Below are 20,496 nucleotides of genomic sequence, written 5' to 3'. Positions count from 1 at the left end.
GAATCATGCAGCTACACTGATTCTAGTGTTAGTTGCAAGATACCATGTACTGGGGGGCTCCTTAGATCACCCTCCACTACCATCCAGTGTAGCCTTACAGGGTCTGCCTGCCAGCTTGTGCTGCTGCTAACCCCAGACATTGTTCTGCCCCCAGCTGATGAGCTTAACTCGGGCAGGGAAAACTAAACAAAGGATTTCCCATGAAGGAAAGGTGTGATCACTTTAGAATTAGGTAGGGTAGAGGCACTTCCGAGCGCCACCAGACTGCATTGCGAGGCACATTTGGTGCCCTCCTTGCATAAACCAGTTTTGCCCAGTTCAGGAGCCCTTGACTCCCACTCTAGCACCAAACTACACAAAGGACAGGGGAGTGTCCAACCCTCTGTACAGCTCTTCCCTCGGGAGGTGTCCAGAGCTCCTACAGGTGGCCACTTTGGTCTGCCATGTTGAATCTTGGCCCCTGGGAGCATCTGACTGGCTAGGCTAGCTGAGTAAAACCAAAGGGGATGATGGACAGAGTGTTGAACATTGCAAGCACTCACCCCCAGTCAACTGATCTGGGTTTAATCCATCATCATTCTTTAGCTCACTCCGCCACCCCAGTTCAGACATGGCCCTATGCAAATCAGTTTGACCCTGTGCCTCATGGGAACAGTCCAGCCCGAACTGCCAAACCATGTTTTCCCTGGACCTGAAACAAGCATCCTGGGACCGGTTTCTGGCTAATCAGCCATCATCAGCCAGGCTAGCTTGAATCCAGTGGCAAAGTGAGCAAGGGACCCACGTCTGGGTATACCCTGCCAACTTAGGGCGAACAAAGCAAAACCAAAGGGGATGATGGACGGAGTGATGAACATTGCAAGCACTCACCCCCAGGCTAGCTGAGTAGCATTCCTGGCCCCTCTGATAGGTGGGTCACCGCAGAAGACGGCCTTCCCCCCTTTTAGGGTTACTTAAGGGCTCCCCTGAGGGTGGGTGTCAGCAAGGAGCAGCTACAGTCTTAATGCCCTCTAATTATGCTTAGCAGGACATAAGAGATTTGATGCACTTGATTTGTAGGAAGACTTTTATTATTATCTTTTAATCATAAATAGTAAGGTGTCTTTGCTTTCTTCTCTTCTCTCTTTCTCTTCTTAGGTCTGTACCAAGAATACCGGGACCACCGGGAAGAAAGATGGCCCTCAAAGGAAGATGAAAGCGACAGGTAAGTTGCAGGTTTTATTCTTTCCAATTTATGGGGTGGGGTCTGTGAGGGGAGACACCCTTTCCTAACCCGTCACCAAGTGGGTTTTATTGTTTAAAGTGATTCTGCTCCCTACTATAAGGTTAAATCTTACTTCTTTTATAATAATTCGCCCACTGTTTTTTAAGACATGGGGGAGAGACAAATTTTACAGCAGTAGCGAAAGAAAAGAAAGAAAGAAAACTCCCTCTACTCGTATTTGGGGGATAGTTATGCCTATTTCCTATTTAGATAGAATCTCCTCTATAAAGAATTCTCACACGGGAGTGCCCTCGAATGCCCCGGGCCTCGCCTCCCCCTGGTAACCCACTTCTGGCTCCCCCACCTCTCAAGTACCCGGTCACGCTCCTGTGCTAGCCACATTCTTCTGGGAACATGGCGGGGCTCAGGGCTGAACCGGTGGCCTCCTGGCTTCTCCTTGGCTGTACCGTGGACTCTGGCTGACTCAGTCTCACCCCCTAGCTCTCTTGTGGTCCTGCGTCTCGGGTTTCCCCTTTTCTCCTTCCTGATTGTGTCTTCCCAGCTTCCAGCGATGCTGTGTCCCCCTTGTATACATCTTTTTCAGTGGGTTTTTAGTGCGGCATCCTCTCCTGATTGGGCCTCCACGACACCTGCGATCCAGGAGTACACATCTTCCAACTGGGCTGTCCCTTCCTTAAAGGACCATACACTCCACAAATCCTGCGGGAGAAAGAAGAGGCCATCTTGCGACTTTGAAACAGTGTGGAAGGGCCAAGGTATTGGGTGTTAATGTCGTCATTGCCCTCCTCCCCATCACAGTGGGTCCTTAGACTCGTCCTGGACTTCGTAAATATTTGCCATGACCTATGTGAAGACACTTCTGCTGTTGGACACTGAAACTCTGCTGCTGGATTGAGCCAAGACTAAAGACAAGACTGCTCTTGATGGGAAGAGTCCTGCTGCAAGCTAATTTCCATGCTCTTCCAAGATTCTGCAACTGCATGGCCATGCATCCTCCGATTCAGCAAGGACGATTAATCCATTCCAAGCTAGAGGAAATCTCCCTTGGAGCGTAGGAGCGAAGGAGTCACTTCCCTGCATCCACAGGCATCTCTACCTCGACGACCAGTTTGATTATACTGTTGTCTCACAGACATTTCCAGGCTCTGCAACATGGGTGGGGGTTTGTTGGCTCCCCAGAGCCCTGACCAGTCTTTCCAGCATCTTGGGAGACTGCAATCCCTCTCCAGCCGACTTGAACTACCTCCCTGTGCACCATGTCTTTCTGCCATTGCCAAGGCTTGTTCACTTTCCTCACAGAAGCTCTTCAAGCTCCAAGAAGCCCCAGCCTGCAGCATCGCCCAACTCCAAAAACAGCATCATGCCTGCATCCGTTGCACCGTGGGCCTCCATCTCCCGTGGGCTGCTGAGGCTTCCCGGCAACTCCCTGTGCCAGCTGCCAGAGGGTCCTTGAGGGGGCTACAAGATTCCTGCTGGCTCTCCTGCATGCTGAGGATCGGCCCTGACTTATCCTTTGTGGGTTAGTCCCACAGACCTTGCTGGTCTGCAACCAAGCATCTTTTCCTTTAACCCGACTGTTGTGGTTGTCGAGGCTTGTAAGTGATCCTGCTGGCCACTGACCTTCCTGCAGTTCTCATTCATTTTGGGACAGCTCGTGGACAGCTCCTGTGCTCCTACGTCATCACCTGGGCTCCACAGCTGCTGCATCAAGACCATCGTGCTTCAACAAGTACCTGTGACAAGTGGTGGCATTGTGCTCCTGCTCCACCTGGACATCTCTGGGTGGTTTGGACTCTGTCCCCTCGGCTTTCAGGTACTTCTCCTTCAGAATCCACGTTTGGGTTCCACTGTCCTGGCCCATGAGTCGCTGTACTTCCAAGATCCTCCATTAGCTTTACCAGGCCGACACCACTTCACCCCTATGCACCGGGACTCCCTGGTGTAGGTATCCTGCTTCCCTGGGAATCCATAAGTGGGGTCTCATACTATGTAATTCACCAGGACTATTTGATACCTGAGAGGTTACAGAACATATACCCTGAGAGGTCGGCAAGATGCCACAGATGTGGGGAACAAGGTGTGGGCTTTCTGCATTTGATATGGAGTTGCTCGAAGCTCAAGGGTTTCTGGCGAACTGTTATTCAAAGTCTTCAGTTGGCTACTGGTTGGGAGGTGCCCCAGGACATTACACAGTTCCTCTGGGGGCATGTCCCGTTCCGGAAGAAGAAAAAGCTGACCAGGAAGTTACTTATATTGGTGATTAGCACTGGCTAAGTGTAGGATTGCGATTGGATGGCTGTCAGATGCCTGAAAGTAAGTGACAGGTTAAAGGATATGGCAGAGTGGGTCACTGCGGAGGGATGCCATATGATACTGACTTGCAGGGATGTGAAACTGGAAGATGATATGAGAGCAGGATGTATGACGATACATCGTGAACCAAAACAACGCGTACCTTTACAAGGCGGTTTTGTCGTTCGCGATGTACGTCACAACGCATGCAATTACAATGTATGGCATTAGTTCGCATGTCCTTAGAAATGCATAGTAAATGCCTTTACAACGGACCCCATTTTCCTGCATCCTAAATAAAAAAACCCTGACCCTAAACGCTCAAACATGATCATACACTACGACCCCCTGCCCCTAAGCCCTAACAGTAGCATACACTACCACCCTCTAACACTACCCCAAACCCTAATCCCTAAACACCAAATCAGTAACATATACTACCCCAACCCCTAAGCCCTAAACAGTAAAACAGTAATATACACTACCACCCCTGACACTACCCCAAACCCTAAGCCCTCAACCCTAAGCCCTAAACCTTAAAACATACCCTTACCTTTGTTTCCTCATGGTTCCTGTGCAGCGTCGCCGTCTCTGCTCCCGGTTCCAGCATCGCCATTACATCGCACGCGCATGCGCATGCGATGTAATGTTATGCGTCGCTATGTCCACGCATGGTAACGCCATGCGTAGTGTTGCCGGCGCGGTAATGGTTGTTCGCCATGAGAGCATGCACGGCAATGCTCATGGAATTGTTGACGCCACCGGATATATTGCAGCCATAGACCATAATACCGTGAATATTGTGAATGCTTGTGATTGGGCTGGAGTAATTGGTCAGGATATTAGCAAGTCCCAAAAAGGGGGGGTGGCCCGGTCCCGTGCTGGCACAAGAAAACGGACTATACAAAATACTACTATAAAACATCAGAACCAAATACTCTGAGACTCGGACAAGGGAAGGGGAGGCGGGGGTGGTGACGAAGGAGAGCCGTAAGTTGAAGGTGGATACTGAGCAGAATTGATGTAACAGGAGGCTCAAGTTCGTAATATGCTGTTCAAGAATTGAAAATCAATAAAAATATATACAAAAAAAAGTGGGGTCTCTCCAACCTTCCCGTAATCCAATTGGTGTCCTCGGGTCCTTTGGAAAGGGTCCTGAAACAAGAAAATGCCAATCGCGACTTACCCTGTGTTATCCTATGGAAGTCTGACTGGGTGTAACCACTCTGCACCCGGGCGCCTTGGGGTCCCTAGCTGCTCACCTTAGGTGGTTCCTTGCTTCTCGTGGGTATTAGTCACATTTTGGTACATACCTCACATACTACCTTCTTAGTATATGGTTCCCCCCCCCCCATAGGGGCCTATGTGTTTTGTATGCTACTTACCTGTTCTTAAAGTATTTCTGATGTGTATTTGATATCTCCAGGTAGGAGATATATCAAGTTAGTTATTAGTGTTGTGATAATAAATACTACTGTATTTTTGTGATCACTTGTGTGGTTCTTTCTTGTATGAAAGCTTACTAACTGACTATGTGGTAAATGCAACTGCTTCACACACTCCTGAATGAGCCTTAGCTGCTCTCCACAGATACCCCTTGAGAGCTTTGGTTATAAGGGACCTTAAGACTATCACTGAGGGTTGCCTGGACTCAGTGCACAGTGCCTGACCATAGGTGGACACTACATACTGAGCCAGCCTCCCCCTACACCATGTACCTCTGTGTTCGTTCTCCCCCTGGCAGGTGTGCCCTAGATGTCTATTATTGTGATTCTCTTTCCAATGGTGTCCATTGTGTGTGTGGGGGGGCGGGGGGGGGGGGGGGGGGGTTGCTATTGTCAGCGAATGTCACTTCAGCCTCCACTCCTGACCCATCAGTGAGGAGTGTCGCCCCTGTTTGACTGACTTGGGTGTCAGATGCACAGGTGCATCGCTTTCCTGGTAACAGTTCATTTCCACTCTTGAACCAGGTACTGTTTTGCTGAGTGTGCCCCCGCCCGGAGGTTTACCACCCCCCCCCCCCCCCCCCCCGCCCCCCCGGTGTCCTGTCTTTGTTGTATCTTTTATATTTATTACGTCTTCATAAGGTGCGTCAGTGCCCAAATGTGGAGTTGTCAGAGGTGATTCACTGCAGGACTGAATTCATCTTTGCGGGTGTGTTTTTCATCTGTTATCACATGGACTTTCTTGTGCCAGTAGTGTCTTCAGAATAAACATCATCGGGTTCTTTACCAGCCAAGGCCGCAGGGCCTGGTGCGGCGTGTGGCAGAGGGGAACGCCCTCACCTCTGTGACAGGGTGCCCGCCCGCCAAACTCGAAACCAGGCCCTTCGGCCTTTGAACCTGTGCTTTATGGGGCTGAATATCCTTTTGCTGTTGGTATCTTCGCATCAGACTCAATTTCTCACTTATTTTGTTTTTCATCCCGTGTTTTTCCTTCATATGTCCTGAAGCTGGTGAGCCTGGCAGGGCGCCTGCTTATTGAAACTCAGCGCTGCAGTGTGACACTAGTCTTCGTGGCACCTGGCCAAAGGGAGGGCGGAACCAGGATGCAGCAGGTGTGATGCTGTCCTCCTCTCGCCTCTTTAAGTCCCTAATTAATGGAGGGGCGGGGCCTGGGATCAGTTTATAGGGCACGTGCCGTCCGACAGGACTTAGACTTCAGGTGATGATGAGCCGGGCGAGCGCGTGGACAGCCATGGCCCAGCAGCAGCAGCAGAGCACAGTGCCCCCTCTCCCAGAGGACTTTCCCCAGCCTGGGCCCGTGAGGAGGGGCGCCCTGTCCACCCACCCTTACCAGGTACACCCCCTGCGCCATATATACCGCATCACTGGGGGACTCATAACAATATGTAACTTATTGACGAGTACGGTCAAGCATTTATTCTTTCTTCTTGTTGTTGTGAAATGGGATGGTGGCCTTTTTCTTAACCAAAATCTTAATTTTTTGGTGTTTATTTCTGGGAATATTGTCTTAAAAGGCATCTCGGGATTGTTGCTGAAACAAGTGAAACGGAGCTGGGGTCATCGTAGGAGGATGATGAGGGTTCTCGTGGGTGTCCATGCAGGCCCTGATGGCTGGGTTCAAAACAGATGTTCAGGCTATCCATCAGATCAATGTACAGGTGCCTATTGTAAATGAGAGTCATTTGCATATTCAATGATTAGACAGAAAACCAGGCACTGGTCTAGAGGCGACAATATAATATGGAGACCCGAGTTATGCTCCTGACACTTAACCAAAAATGATGTGCTTTTGGTGGGAACCCATTTTATAAATATATGTGTGATGTCAAATGTAAACAAAGCAAACACAAGGAGATGATGGGTGGAGCGCTGAAACTTTTCAGACACTCGACCCCCAGTCTCAGATCTGGGTTGAATCCATCATCATTCTTTAGCTCACTTCGCCACCTCAGTTCAGAACCAGCCATATGCAAATCAGTCTTGAACCTGTGCCTCATGGGAACAGTCCAGCAAGAACTGCCAAGCCAGGTCTTCCCTGAACCGGAAACAAGCATCCTGTGACCGGATTCTGCTAACACCCTTCATCAGCCAGACTAGCATGAATCCAGTGGCAAAGTGAGCAAGGGACCCACGTTTGGGCATACCCTGCCAACCTAGGGCGCACAAAGCAAACACGGAGCGCTGAAACTTTTCAAACACTCACCCCCAGTCTCTGATGTCATATGTAACCACAAGGGTAGAGCCTGCTGTCCATACTGCGTCGATGACGTGCCTATCCTACAGCTCCCGATGCTCGAAATGCTTATTTTTGATAAATATATGCTCTGTAAATCACTCTGTTTCTCTTGGCAACGGAGGCCGCGCTGTGTGGAATACCTTTAAGGACAGATAATACAGAAATCCAAAAACATGTGCCCGATCGTGAGAACTGGGTACAAGATCTGTCTTTCTTCTACTTAAAATCTGTTGTCTGGGAGAAGGCATGAAACAGGCACACGTGATGGCATGTGATGACGGCGTATGAAACATGACGACTAGACATCGTGATATATGGGCTTACTAGTTAGTAAACATATGTCTGTGTGACCGCACGTGCGTCCATGTAGCTGCTTGTCTGCACCGTCACCTGGTACATTGTTTTCCTACCAGAAAAAAATCTGGCATTTAGTATAATTTTAAGTACTAAGACAATCTTGTTTTTAAATTGAGTAATAATTGGTGATATCACATATGGCAGGAGTGTCGCACATACTGTCAGGAGGACCGCAGCCAGACCAAGGTTTCAGGATAGCCACTCACAATAAATTTGCAATCAGTCATTCTACATGGGGTTAATTTGTTCGGTCAATGCCAATCCCAAGATATGGAAAGGATCCGGTCTTGCTAGACCTGCATTGGGCACTCTGATGCATGTCATGCACTTTGTTGATATTGTACTAAAGGGTTGTACTTGTGCCATGTCTGTGTTTGAGGGTCTTTTCTTTGTGCCCCTACATTCCATTTCACTTTGTAGGCTCCCACCCTCGCCGCATCAATCTTAACCCACTGTCCTTTTGCCCCAGCGTAGATCTGAACAATATTTCCTTGACACCACTCCATCTTCTTAACAAAAATATATGTTATAGTCAGAAATGAATCCTCTCCCTGTCCTCTTGCGGACAACCCCTTCTCTCTTCTCTAACCTGCCGACGCTTGCCCCTGTCACCCCTTATATTCGTCAGTGTTTCCCCACCTCGCAGATCCTTAAATGTTGTGTTCTGTGTTGTGTTGTAGGGCTCACTGTTATCCATGATGGGGTGTGGTGTGACACTGTGTTGTGTTATTTTTGTTACGCTATGTGAATTTCTATAAATGTCCTCCCCAGGTGTCCTCCAGTAATTAATACCCCCATGGGTGTTATTTAGGGATTGCCTCGTGTTGCACCCCAAACATTCCCCCTAAAGCTACACCCCTGCTCATCTCACCTGGGCCGTGTAGTTCTTCCTAAAACTCATGATTATGGTCACATACATCACAATGTCCCAAGGGCCTGGAGTCCCTGCCCTTTGATCGCTTACTTTAAATGTATTTTAGCACACACTCTTCCTCGTCTCTGCTACAGAAAGCCTTGATGGTAGAGTCGTCAAATCAGTGCCAGTGGGCAGGGCTCCATGTTTCTAGTCCTGGACTTATATAAATCATTTTATCCAGTGACTGACACTTCATAATACCACACCCATGTTCCAAATAGAGGATGGTGCACAGACAAATTAATAGACCAACCTGAGCCAGAGCCAAGCCATGGGTCTGGCTTGGCTCTCAGAGTCCAGCATGAGTTGAGCCATGAAAATGTTTGGAATGTATATTATCCAACAAATATAATGTAAAAATATGATACAATCTCTTTAAAATTCAAAAAAGTGTATTTCTTTACCATGTGGCAGCGTTGCATCTTAGTCCATCAGATTATATCACTGCAGACAAATAGTTATTAAAGTGAAAGTTTTTAGGGACATTCATGGCTCGCCCCCCACCTCACTGACAATGCCATTAATGGCATGAGGCTAGTCAATAGTCATATAAACCCTAAACAGGTCTAGATTGTTATAGACGGAGCAACATTATAGTCTATTAAATCAAATTTAAGAGGTGCTTGTACAGCACACACCCTGAACTCAGGCATTTAAAATGATCTCTTAAGTGACAATAAAGAAAAAGGAGGCTCTGTGAAATAGAATATGTGCCTAGGATCACACAATTTGGATAAGCAGGGAGGCTGTTATTGATTCCAAGCTATTTGGTTTCATATTTTGGAATTCATTCATATCTCGGGGGCATTGAGGCTCAACTACCAAGCCAAGAATGCAGTTATTTGGGGGTGTCACATCCAAAACACCCCCAAAGCTACTCCCCGGGGTATAACAACACCTTCTGTGGTCTTCGGGCATGCATTGTTCTATACACATACATGACGATAGGTAAATGTTCTTGCAAAAAATAAAAAAATACAGCATGTGATCATCTTGACCTTACAAACATGTCTTCCAAAAACAGCAGATTCACATCTAATCCCACAAAGAAGCAATTGCACTCATATATGACTAGAGACTGATTAACCTTGTCTGGTAGCTCAGTGGACAAATGCATCCTCTGCAGGGATCTGTGTCTGAACTCAAGGTCACAAGTTCAAATTCTGACGGACCCACCCAGCCATCCATCCTTCCAAGGTAGATCGAATTGATGTCATTGACTTGGGTAATAATAAATCTTTGCTATTTGGGGTGAATGTGCACTCTTCGGACACACTTATTATGTCAATTAAATTAAGCCAGTCCTGCATTCTTTTGGAGACTAGTCTGGTTGGATTTAGGGAATTAAAAGTGGCCGATTTTACTGATGGGAGGTAGTTTTGTAAAGTTGACAGTTGACATTTTCGCAGCCCATTTTTATGAATTTAATATTTCTGAGACTTTGCAGCCTAAGGTCATTAGTCTAAGTCTAAATTGGTGGCCGCCGTTTCCGGGGGACGGAGGAGCCTCTGATGCCCAGACGCCTTACCGGGGCAGAAGGGAAGGACTTGAGGCGTTCACGCTCACACCGTGACCTCTATAGGAACGGGGTGCGGGAGATTTTGCATCACTCCGGAGCACCTGCAGCCCATGACCGGAGGAGCTCGTGGAGGGTCTTTGCTGCGCACATGTAACCCCTGGGATGGCGCCGTCTGTGCAACTGGTGAGGCGGGGATGCCCTGCTTCGGCATGATGGGATCAAGGGGCAGCAGGAGCTTTTGTTTCATAATCTTCACATAAGTAAGGCTGCCTACGAGTCTTGAAAATATGGGCTGATGACTTTGCTAAATTCAGCAAGCGCGTATCTGCCTGTCTGCCTGACTGACCCTAACATGGCGGCTGATTGTGATCCCTAGAAGTGCGGCCGTACGCGGAAAGACAGTCACTTCAGCTAAAACTAAAGATCACCATGGTCTGCTATTAAATAGGCTTAATTGGATCTGATTTTTAACTGCTAACCACTGATTTCGGCCAATGTATACCTGCCTGACCCTAACTTGGCGGCCGATCGACAGAGAAACAGCGACCGCAGCTTCGTTCGCAGTCGGCGCAAGATACGTCTAACATGGAATGGAGCCCAGCATGGCTTCGGGATTGGCCTGGGGATCCAGCATGCTGCTTCCCCCACCACCATCTGGCCATCTACCCCTATGGACATCTCCAACTCGGGGATCCCTCCAAAGCCAAGACCACCACCCTTGAGTGCAACAACACCTGAACACCTGGTTGAACGATGGCAAGAATTTCCTGCTCTGTAAATATGTAATATAAATTTGTCCAAGCCTAATCACTGTTAAATGTAATCCTGAGTGAATTTGTATATATATAACTCAAACCACTAGTATTAGACCTTTGTACTTATTACCATTCCTATATGATTTTAGAGTTTATCTGTTTGTATCTCTTCCTTGAGTGACTTTACAACTTGTGCATTTGCAATTATTTTCTGTTTGTATCTCTTACGTAACTCATGTAATCCAAAGTCCTTATGTAACGCAACTGGTTCTTTTGTAAAGCACAATGACACCTTTGGGTAATGTTCAAGCTATATAAAATCGCATTAAAAAAAATAAGTCAGATGACCTTGGTGTTATGTGTTCGTCCCTGTTGAATGACCGGGGATATTGGTGACCCTGCGCTGATTTCGGTACTTCATTCCCAGATTATGGATCTTTTACTTGGGGCAAAATGTTGTCATGTTTGACCTTAACCATAAGTCAACTTGGAATCCCGATGTGGGCAGAAACTCCTCTTTCCACCCACAACAGAAACTCTGAGTAGTCGTACAAGGGCCTAGTTTTCACATTAAGCCTCTACATTCCCTCACACACATTTGGATCCAGCAAGATCGTTGGTTCAGTTGGGAAAGTACTTCCGGGAAGGTTTGTGTATGTGTGTGTAACCCTCAGCTGCAGATTCGTGTTTACATTTTATTGGGGCTGACTCAGCCTTTCATCGTTCAAGAGATGACCACACTGTGTTCGGGTAGAAGTCCACCTGACACTTTAGTGCTATGAAACAAGCAATCCGTTGCAGCAAGTGCTGTAAGACAAGGTATTACAATTTATATTTCAGGTTTCAAAGTACATAGTTGTTTTTGTCTCTTGTTCTGTTTTCAGAGGTTTTTTAGAGCGCTTTGAGAAAAAGTGCTGAATAAGGGCTATCATCAATGAATGGAACGACTGAGTGTGCAAGGATGACAAGCTGAGTTAACATTACTTAATGCCGCAAGTTACCCCAGGTTGTTTCCGGCCAATAACTTGAGGAAGTGCTTTGGAGCTGAGTACTTCCCCGATGCTCACACAGCAGGATGTAACTTGCACAACATGTTTTGTGAGTAGGTGACGGGGCACAGGAAGGCGATGACTGAGAGAGAGCTAATTAAAGCAGTTTATTAATAACTGCACCCAATATAGAAATTAGCAGCGTGGGTGACAAAGACATCAGTGCTGTTACGTCACTCTTCCTGCTCGTGAGATGTCTCACAGGCGTGGCAGCAGATGGTGAAAGATCACAGGCCGGGATTGGGCCCTGTGCGAGTGTCGCAATATCTGGAAACAGGGGTAGTTTCACTCTAAAAAAATAACCTTCTTTGTCTTGATGTTCTTCTATTAAACCGGACATCTCCGATCAATATAGCTTCTCACTATGGAGGTTAGGTTTGGTGGCTATGCCGGAGGAGCCTCGCCCCTCCCCCCCCAAAAATGTCAGGAATGGAAAAATACACAACACTCGTTTCACCCCTCATCAGCCAGGCTAGCTTGAATGCAGTGGTATAGTGAGCAGGGGATCCACGTCTGGGCATAGTCTTCCCACTTAGGGCGATACAAGCAAAAAGAACAAATGATGGACGGAATGCTGAATACATCTGGGTTAAATTCATTCTTTTTTTGCAGGGCCACACCATTCCAGTTCAGACCCAGCCATATTTGAATCAGATTTGACGCTGATGAGAGGTGATACCCCAAAACCAGTCCCAGGATGCTTGTTTCTGGTCCATGGAGGATCTGGCCTGGCAGTTCAGGCTGGACAGTTCCCCTTTGGAGCAGGGGCAATACTGATTTGCATATGGCTGGGTCCAAACTTAAGTGCATGGTGAGCAAAAAAACAAATGGATTTAGGCCCAGATCTCTGTACTGGGGGTGAATGTTTGACATTGTTCAGCATTCTGTCCATCAATTGCTGCTTTTGTATGTCTCGCCCTAAGTGGGATGGGTATGCCCAGACGTGGGTCCTGTGCCCTCCATGCCAGTTGAGTCAGGCTAGCCTAGCTGATAAGGGGTGATACCCTGAAACCGGTCCCAAGGTGCTTGTTACCGGTCAAGGGAGGACCTGGCCTGGCAGTTTAGGTTGGACTGTTCCCATGGGGAACAGGGTCAAGACTGATGTGTTTCTGCATGGGTCCAAACTGGAATGGAATAGATAGCTAAAAAATGATGAATTTAGGCCCATATCTCTGTACTGGGGTGAATGTTTGACATTGTTCGGCATTCCATCTATTTCCATCTGTATTTGTTTTGCTGTGTCACTGATTGCATGTTACAAAGACTTGTGCAAGGAAACAGCTGCTGATAGTAGCAGTGTAAGGCTATCTCAGTGCGAGAATTTACCCTCTTGAATCCTGGTGCTGGTAAATACTTTAATTAAAAAGTACTTCGCATGGCATAAACCAGTATGCTACTATTACTTCGGCAATCTTTCATCAGGAGTCTTTTACATCACAGGTAAGTCAATAAATATGTAAATATATCCTAACATATACATAAACGTATATACACAAACAGATGGATATAGGTATATATTAGACAATAATCAATTAAATGTAATTGTTAAAACAAATTTAAATTAAATAGAAGTCAATAGTGCTCATTTATTAGTAATAAATTAATTTGATCAAAAATACATTTTTAATTAAATTGATAAGAAAACTGATATATTAAATAAATGTAATTGTTAAAATTAATTAAACCAAATATAATATCAGTTTAATGCTAAAATTATGCAAATTGTTTATTGTAAGGTAAAATGTAAAGATAATTAATTTGAAAATGTATCATTAAATGTTTACATATTTAGAAAATATATATTTAAATACACATATAAATATAAGGGGGATGGGAGCACACTGCTACCTCCCAGCACAGTTCGCCCCTTTGCATCCTGGTACATGCAGTTCAATTTAAATGCTTACTTGAAATTTTGCAGAGTGTCTCACCAAAGTTGGTGCAGGTTAGTGCTGTTAATCTCTAGACACATGTGTTTCTGGATTTCATCCTTCTTCAGTAGAGATAAAACGAAATTCTTCTGGGGTTTGCTGAGAAAGCTGCCACAATCCTCTCAGGTCTCTGTACCTCTCCCTGGCGCACAGGTGCCTCCCATGAGCTCGTCAGCCCAGTGGCTCAAGGGAGCCTTTTTGAAACAGAAGGGGGATGGGAGCACACTGCTACCTCCCAGCACATTTCGCCCCTTTGCATCCTGGTACATGCAGTTCAATTTAAATGCTTACTTGAAATTTTGCAGAGTGTCTCACCAAAGTTGGTGCAGGTTAGTGCTGTTAATCTCTAGACACATGTGTTTCTGGATTTCATCCTTCTTCAGTAGAGATAAAACAAAATTCTTCTGGGGTTTGCTGAGAAAGCTGCCACAATCCTCTCAGGTCTCTGTACCGTTCCCTGGCGCACAGGTGCCTCCCATGAGCTCGTCAGCCCAGTGGCTCAAGGGAGCCTTTTTGAAACTGAAGGGGGATGGGAGCACATTGCTACCTCCCAGCACAGTTCGCCCCTTTGCATCCTGGTACATGCAGTTCAATTTAAATGCTTACTTGAAATTTTGCAGAGTGTCTCACCAAAGTTGGTGCAGGTTAGTGCTGTTAATCTCTAGACACATGTGTTTCTGGATTTCATCCTTCTTCAGTAGAGATAAAACGAAATTCTTCTGGGGTTTGCTGAGAAAGCTGCCACAATTCTCTCAGGTCTCTGTACCTCTCCCTGGCGCACAGGTGCCTCCCATGAGCTTGTCAGCCCAGTGGCTCAAGGGAGCCTTTTTGAAACAGAAGGGGGATGGGAGCACACTGCTACCTCCCAGCACAGTTCGCCCCTTTGCATCCTGGTACATGCAGTTCAATTTAAATGCTTACTTTAAATTTTGCAGAGTGTCTCACCAAAGTTGGTGCAGGTTAGTGCTGTTAATCTCTAGACACATGTGTTTCTGGATTTCATCCTTCTTCAGTAGAGATAAAACGAAATTCTTTTGGGGTTTGCTGAGAAAGCTGCCACAATCCTCTCAGGTCTCTGTACCTCTCCCTGGCGCACAGAAACACATGTGTCTAGAGATTAACAGCACTAACCTGCACCAACTTTGGTGAGACACTCTGCAAAATTTCAAGTAAGCATTTAAATTGAACTACATGTACCAGGATGCAAAGGGGCGAACTGTGCTGGGAGGTAGCAGTGTGCTCCCAACCCCCTTCTGTTTCAAAAAGGCTCCCTTGAGCCACTGGGCTGACGAGCTCATGGGAGGCACCTGTGTGCCAGGGAGAGGTACAGAGACCTGAGAGGATTGTGGCAGCTTTCTCAGCAAACCCCAGAAGAATTTCATTTTATCTCTACTGAAGAAGGATGAAATCCAGAAACACATGTCTCTAGAGATTAACAGCACTAACCTGCACCAACTTTGGTGAGACACTCTGCAAAATTTCAAGTAAGCATTTACATTGAACTGCATGTACCAGGATGCAAAGGGGCGAACTGTGCTGGGAGGAAGCAGTGTGCTCCCATCCCCCTTCTGTTTCAAAAAGGCTCCCTTGAGCCACTGGGCTGACGAGCTCATGGGAGGCACCTGTGCGCCAGGGAGAGGTACAGAGACCTGAGAGGATTGTGGCAGCTTTCTCAGCAAACCCCAGAAGAATTTTGTTTTATCTCTACTGAAGAAGGATGAAATCCAGAAACACATGTGTCTAGAGATTAACAGCACTAGCCTGCACCAACTTTGGTGAGACACTCTGCAAAATTTCAAGTAAGCATTTAAATTGAACTGCATGTACCAGGATGCAAAGGGGCGAACTGTGCTGGGAGGTAGCAGTGTGCTCCCATCCCCCTTCTGTTTCAAAAAGACATATAAATATGTTATCATAATATAAATACATATATTTGTTTGAGGCACAAGTTTAATCACACACAACACAATACACACATACACACACACATATATATATACACCTCACAATGACACAAATATGTATGAGTATATATATGCATATATATGTTTATATACCGATATATCCATATATATCAAGAGAAACAAGGTACATTTTATAAATATAGTTTAGGAAACATTATATTAAATAATGTAATTGATATGTTTAGAAAATAAGGTAATTTGGAATTAAAACTGAACAGTATATTAAAATAATACATTTAACTAAAAAAAAAACTATATATAAATGAATATAAGTTAATTACAAAAATACACTTACCATTCAATGTTGCAAAGTAAAAACATGTTAAGCTTTGCTTGGCTGTTGCTTAAGTTATGGTTTGTGCTCCTTATAATTACTGGGGAATTTAATTGATTTTCATGTTTTAATTCATATCCATATCTGTGTTTTTTAGGTGAATTTATATATATATATATAGATATATATATATATAACAGGTAACTGTGTAATACAGCCTGTTTTACGATCAAGAGGTTCTGATGACATTATAGACATCATATATTGTGAGAAGGCCCGCTCTAGGGCAGTGCGACCGGTGCCATTGCACCAGGTGCTGACTTCAGGGTGCGCCGAGTTTGCAAGTTTATTTTGGTTTTAACACCTTTCCCCCCCCCCCCCCCCCCCCTGTGCTAAGCCTTTTTTTGGGCTATTTGGGGTAGTTTGCGCTTAGGCCCCTGTAACTTTTTGACCACATAAGGTATCCACTCCAAATTTGCGTCCTTTTCTTCCAGCATCATGGGGATTCTAAAGGTACCCAGGATTTGTGGATTCCCATGGAGGGGACCCAGAAATTAGCCAAAATACACCTAAATTTAGTTTTTTGGGGGAAAAATGGGAAAAAAGTGCTGCAAATGAAAGCGTCTGGGTTTTTCCCTGCAAATGGTATCAAAAACGGGTTTGTGGGGCAGAAATCACGATTTCCCAGCTTTTAGGCAATGAGAGAATTTTGTCAGAAAACCAACATTTTTTACACAGTTTTGGCATTTTTCTGAGACATAGCCTATATTTGCTATTTTTTGTGCTTTCAACCTCCTTCCAGTTAATGGTAGAAATGGGTATGAAGGCAATAGTAGATCCTGGAAAGCTATACATTTTAGTAAAGTAAACACAATTCTAAATTCAGCAAGGGGTCATTTGTGTAGATCCTTCAAGGTTTTTTTATAGAAACTACCAGTTAAATATAGGAAAAATTGAAAATTAGTTGAAATAAAACAGCCTTTTGTATCAACGTTTTCACCTGTAACTTCTTCTAATTATGACAACTCTTTGAAAGCAATATACCGATACATCCACGGGACCGTACTGGTTGTGAGGTTATATAGGACTTGTAGGTTCACCAAGAACCCGACGAACCCAGAACCAAAAACTGAGCAGCAACTTGCAATGGTTTTTTTATTATGTACCGGGTAATGGGTATATACCAATTATTCTGGGAAAATGTATACATGGAAAAATCGGTATGAAAGACACCTATGTATTTCTGAAATGCGAACAAAATATAGAGATTAGAAACAGTAGATATTTGCACATTTCCAAAACTGGGAATACTCATACTAGCATGAGAATTATCGGTCATTTTTCAAAATAACTTCTTTTTTACACATTGTCTTTCAAGTGGAAGGCAGAAATACATTGAAAGTCAATAGGTAATAACAGTTGCTTTACAAATCTGAATTACCCTAAGTCTCCCGAAAGAAATGGTACCTCACTTGTGTGGGTAGGCATAGTGCCCACGACAGGAAACGGCTCAAAACGCAACGTGAACACACCACATTTTCAAAATGAAAAATTACCCTTTTTTTGCAAAGTGCCTAGCTGTAGTTTTTTAACCCTAGCTCTGCCAGCACCTAGGGAAAGCTAGCATTTTTTTTAAACTAGACACCCAGGGAAATCCAGGAGGGGGTGACTTGACTGGCTCCCACCAGGTTCTCTTACCCAGAATCCCTTGCAGACCTAAACAATTATCAAAAAAAACCACATTCTCCTCACATTTCTGTGGTGGAAAGTTCTGGAATCTGCGTGGATACACAAATTTCCTCCCACCCGCCGTTCCTTAAAGTCTTCCGAGAAAAATGGTACCTCACTTGCGTGGGTGGGCCTAGTGCCCACGACAGGAAACGGCGCAAAACGCAACGTGGACACACCACGATTTCACAGTGAAAAATGACCCTTTTTTGCCAAAGTGCCTAGCTGTAGTTTTTTAACCCTAGCTCTGCCAGCACCTAGGGAAACCTAGCAAACATATACATTTTTGAAACCTAGACACCCAGGACAATCCAGGATGGGGAGACTTGACTGGCTCCCACCAGGTTCTGTTACCCAGAATCCCTTGCAAACCTAATAAATTGTCAAAAAACACATTTTCCTCACATTTCTGTGGTGGAAAGTTCTGGAATCTGCATGGATCCACAAATTTCCACCCACCCCGTGTTCCCCAAAGTTTTCGAGAAAAATGGTACCTCACTTGCGTGGGTAGGCCTAGTGCCCGCGACATCAAATGGCGCAAAACGCAACATGGACACACCACAATTTCACAGTGAGAAATGACCTTATTTTTGGCAAAGTGCCTACCTGTACTTTTTTAACCCTATCTCTGCCGGCACCTAGGGAAACCAAGCAAACCTATTCATTTTTGAAAAATAGACACCCAGGGAAATCCAGGATGGGGTGACCTGACTGGCTTCCACCAGGTTCTGTTCCCCAGAATCCCTTGCAAACCTAAAAAATTGTCAAAAAAACATATTTTCCTCACATTTCTGTGGTCAAAAGTTCTGGAATCTGCCTGAATCCACAAATTTCCACCCGCCCCGCGTTCCCCAAAGTGTTCAGAGAAAAATGGTACCTCACTTGCGTGGGTAGGCCTAGTGCCCGCGACATGAAACGGCGCAAAACGCAACATGGACACACCACAATTTCACAGTGAAAAAGGACCCTTTTTTGGCAAAGTGCCTAGCTGTAGTTTTTGAACCATAGGCCTGCCGGCACCTAGGGAAACCTAGCAAACCTATAGATTTTTGAAAAATAGACACCCAGGGAAATCCAGGATGGGGTGACTTGACTGGCTCCCACCAGGTTCTGGTACCCAGAATCCTTTGCAAACCTTTGAAATTGTAAAAAAAAAAACACATTTTCCTCACATTTCTGTGGTGGAAAGTTCTGGAATCTGCGTGGATCCGCAAATTTCTACCCACCCCGCGTCCCCAAAGTCTTCCAAGAAAAATGGTGCCTCACTTGCGTGGGTAGGCCTAGTGCCCGTGACAGGAAATGGCACAAAACGCAATGTGGACACACCACAATTTCACAGTGAAAAATGACCCTTTTTTGGCTAAGTGCCTAGCTGTAGTTTTTAACCCTAGCTCTGCCGGCACCTAGGGAAACCTAGAAAACCTATACATTTTTGCAAAATAGACACCCATGGGAATCCAGGATCGGGTGACTTGACTGGCTCCCACCAGGTCCTGTTACCCAGAATCCCTTGCAAACCTAAAATATTGTTAAAAAAACCACACATTTTCCTCACATTTCTGTGGTGGAAAGTTCTGGAATCTGCGTGGATCCACAAATTTCCACCCACTCAGCGTTACCCAAAGTCTTTCGAGAAAAATGGTACCTCACTTTCGTAGGTAGGCCTAGTGCCCGCGACATGAAACTGCGCAAAACCCAACATGGACACACCACAATTTCACAGTGAAAAATGACCCTTTTCTGGCAAACTGCCTAGCTGTAGTTTTTTTAACCCTAGCTCTGCCGGCAGCTAGGGAAACCTAGCATACCTATACATTTGTGAAAACTAGACACCCAGGGGAATCCAGGATAGGGTGACTTGACTGGCTTCCACCAGGTTCTGTTACCTACAATCCCTTGCAAACCTAAAATATTGTCAGAAAAAACACATTTTCCTCACATTTCAGTGGTGGAAAGATCTGGAATCTGCGTGGATCCACAAATTTCCACCCACACCGCGTTCCCCAAAGTCTTCAGAGAAAAATTGTACCTCACTTGTGTGGGTAGGTCTAGTGCCTGCGACAGGAAACGGCACAAAACCCAACGTGGACTCACCACAATTTCACAGTGAAAAATGACCCTTTTCTGGCAAACTGCCTAGCTGTAGTTTTTTAACCCTAGCTCTGCCGGCAGCTAAGGAAACCTATCAAACCTATACATTTGTGAAAACTAGACACCCAGGGGAATCCAGGATAGGGTGACTTGACTGGCTTCCACCAGGTTCTGTTATCCAGAATCCCTTGCAAACCTAAAAAATTGTCAAAACAAACACATTGTCCTCACATTTCTGTGGTGGAAAGTTCTGCAATCTGCGTTGATCCACAAATTTCTACGCATCCCGCGTTCCCCAAAGCCTTTCGAGAAAAACTGGTACCTCACTTGTGTGGGTAGGCCTAGTGCCTGCGACAGGAAACGGTGCAAAACGCAACGTGGACAACCACAATTTCACAGTGAAAAATTACCCTTTTTTGCAAACTGCCTAGCTGTAGGTTTTTGAGCCCTAGCTCTGCCGGCACCTAGGGAAACCTAGCAAAGCTATACATTTCTGAAAAATAGACACCCAGGGGAATCCAGGATAGGTGACTTGACTGGCTCCCACCAGGTTCTGTTACCCAGAATCCCTTGCAAACCTAACAAATTGTAAAAAAAAACACATTTTCCTCAAATTTCTGTATTGGAAAGTCCTGGAAACTGTGCGGATTCACAAATTTCCACCCACCCCGCATTCCCCAAAGTCTTCCGAGA

The 20,496-nt window shown here is 45.5% G+C and overlaps 1 protein-coding gene across 2 annotated transcripts in view; it reads left to right on the top strand.

Moving 5' to 3' along the window:
- The first annotated feature begins 1,145 nt into the window (after positions 1–1,145).
- Positions 1,146–20,496, top strand: part of LOC146799520 (cytosolic phospholipase A2 delta-like) — a 146,669-nt gene continuing 127,318 nt past the window's right edge. Inside the window, exon 1 of one of the 2 annotated variants that reach the window (XM_085627088.1) lies at positions 1,146–1,204. Coding sequence is in view for 1 of the 2 variants with exons in the window: in XM_085627086.1 (XP_085483212.1) it covers positions 6,188–6,316 (129 nt within the window). In the remaining variant the exon portion in view is untranslated. Of the gene's footprint in view, positions 1,205–6,187; positions 6,317–20,496 lie in introns of those variants that run through there. The other variant, XM_085627086.1, reaches the window with a different exon arrangement.

This window comes from Triturus cristatus, chromosome 9 (genome assembly GCF_964204655.1).
Source record: "Triturus cristatus chromosome 9, aTriCri1.1, whole genome shotgun sequence".
Taxonomy (NCBI): domain Eukaryota; kingdom Metazoa; phylum Chordata; class Amphibia; order Caudata; family Salamandridae; genus Triturus; species Triturus cristatus.
This window is presented reverse-complemented; position numbering and strand designations above follow the sequence as displayed.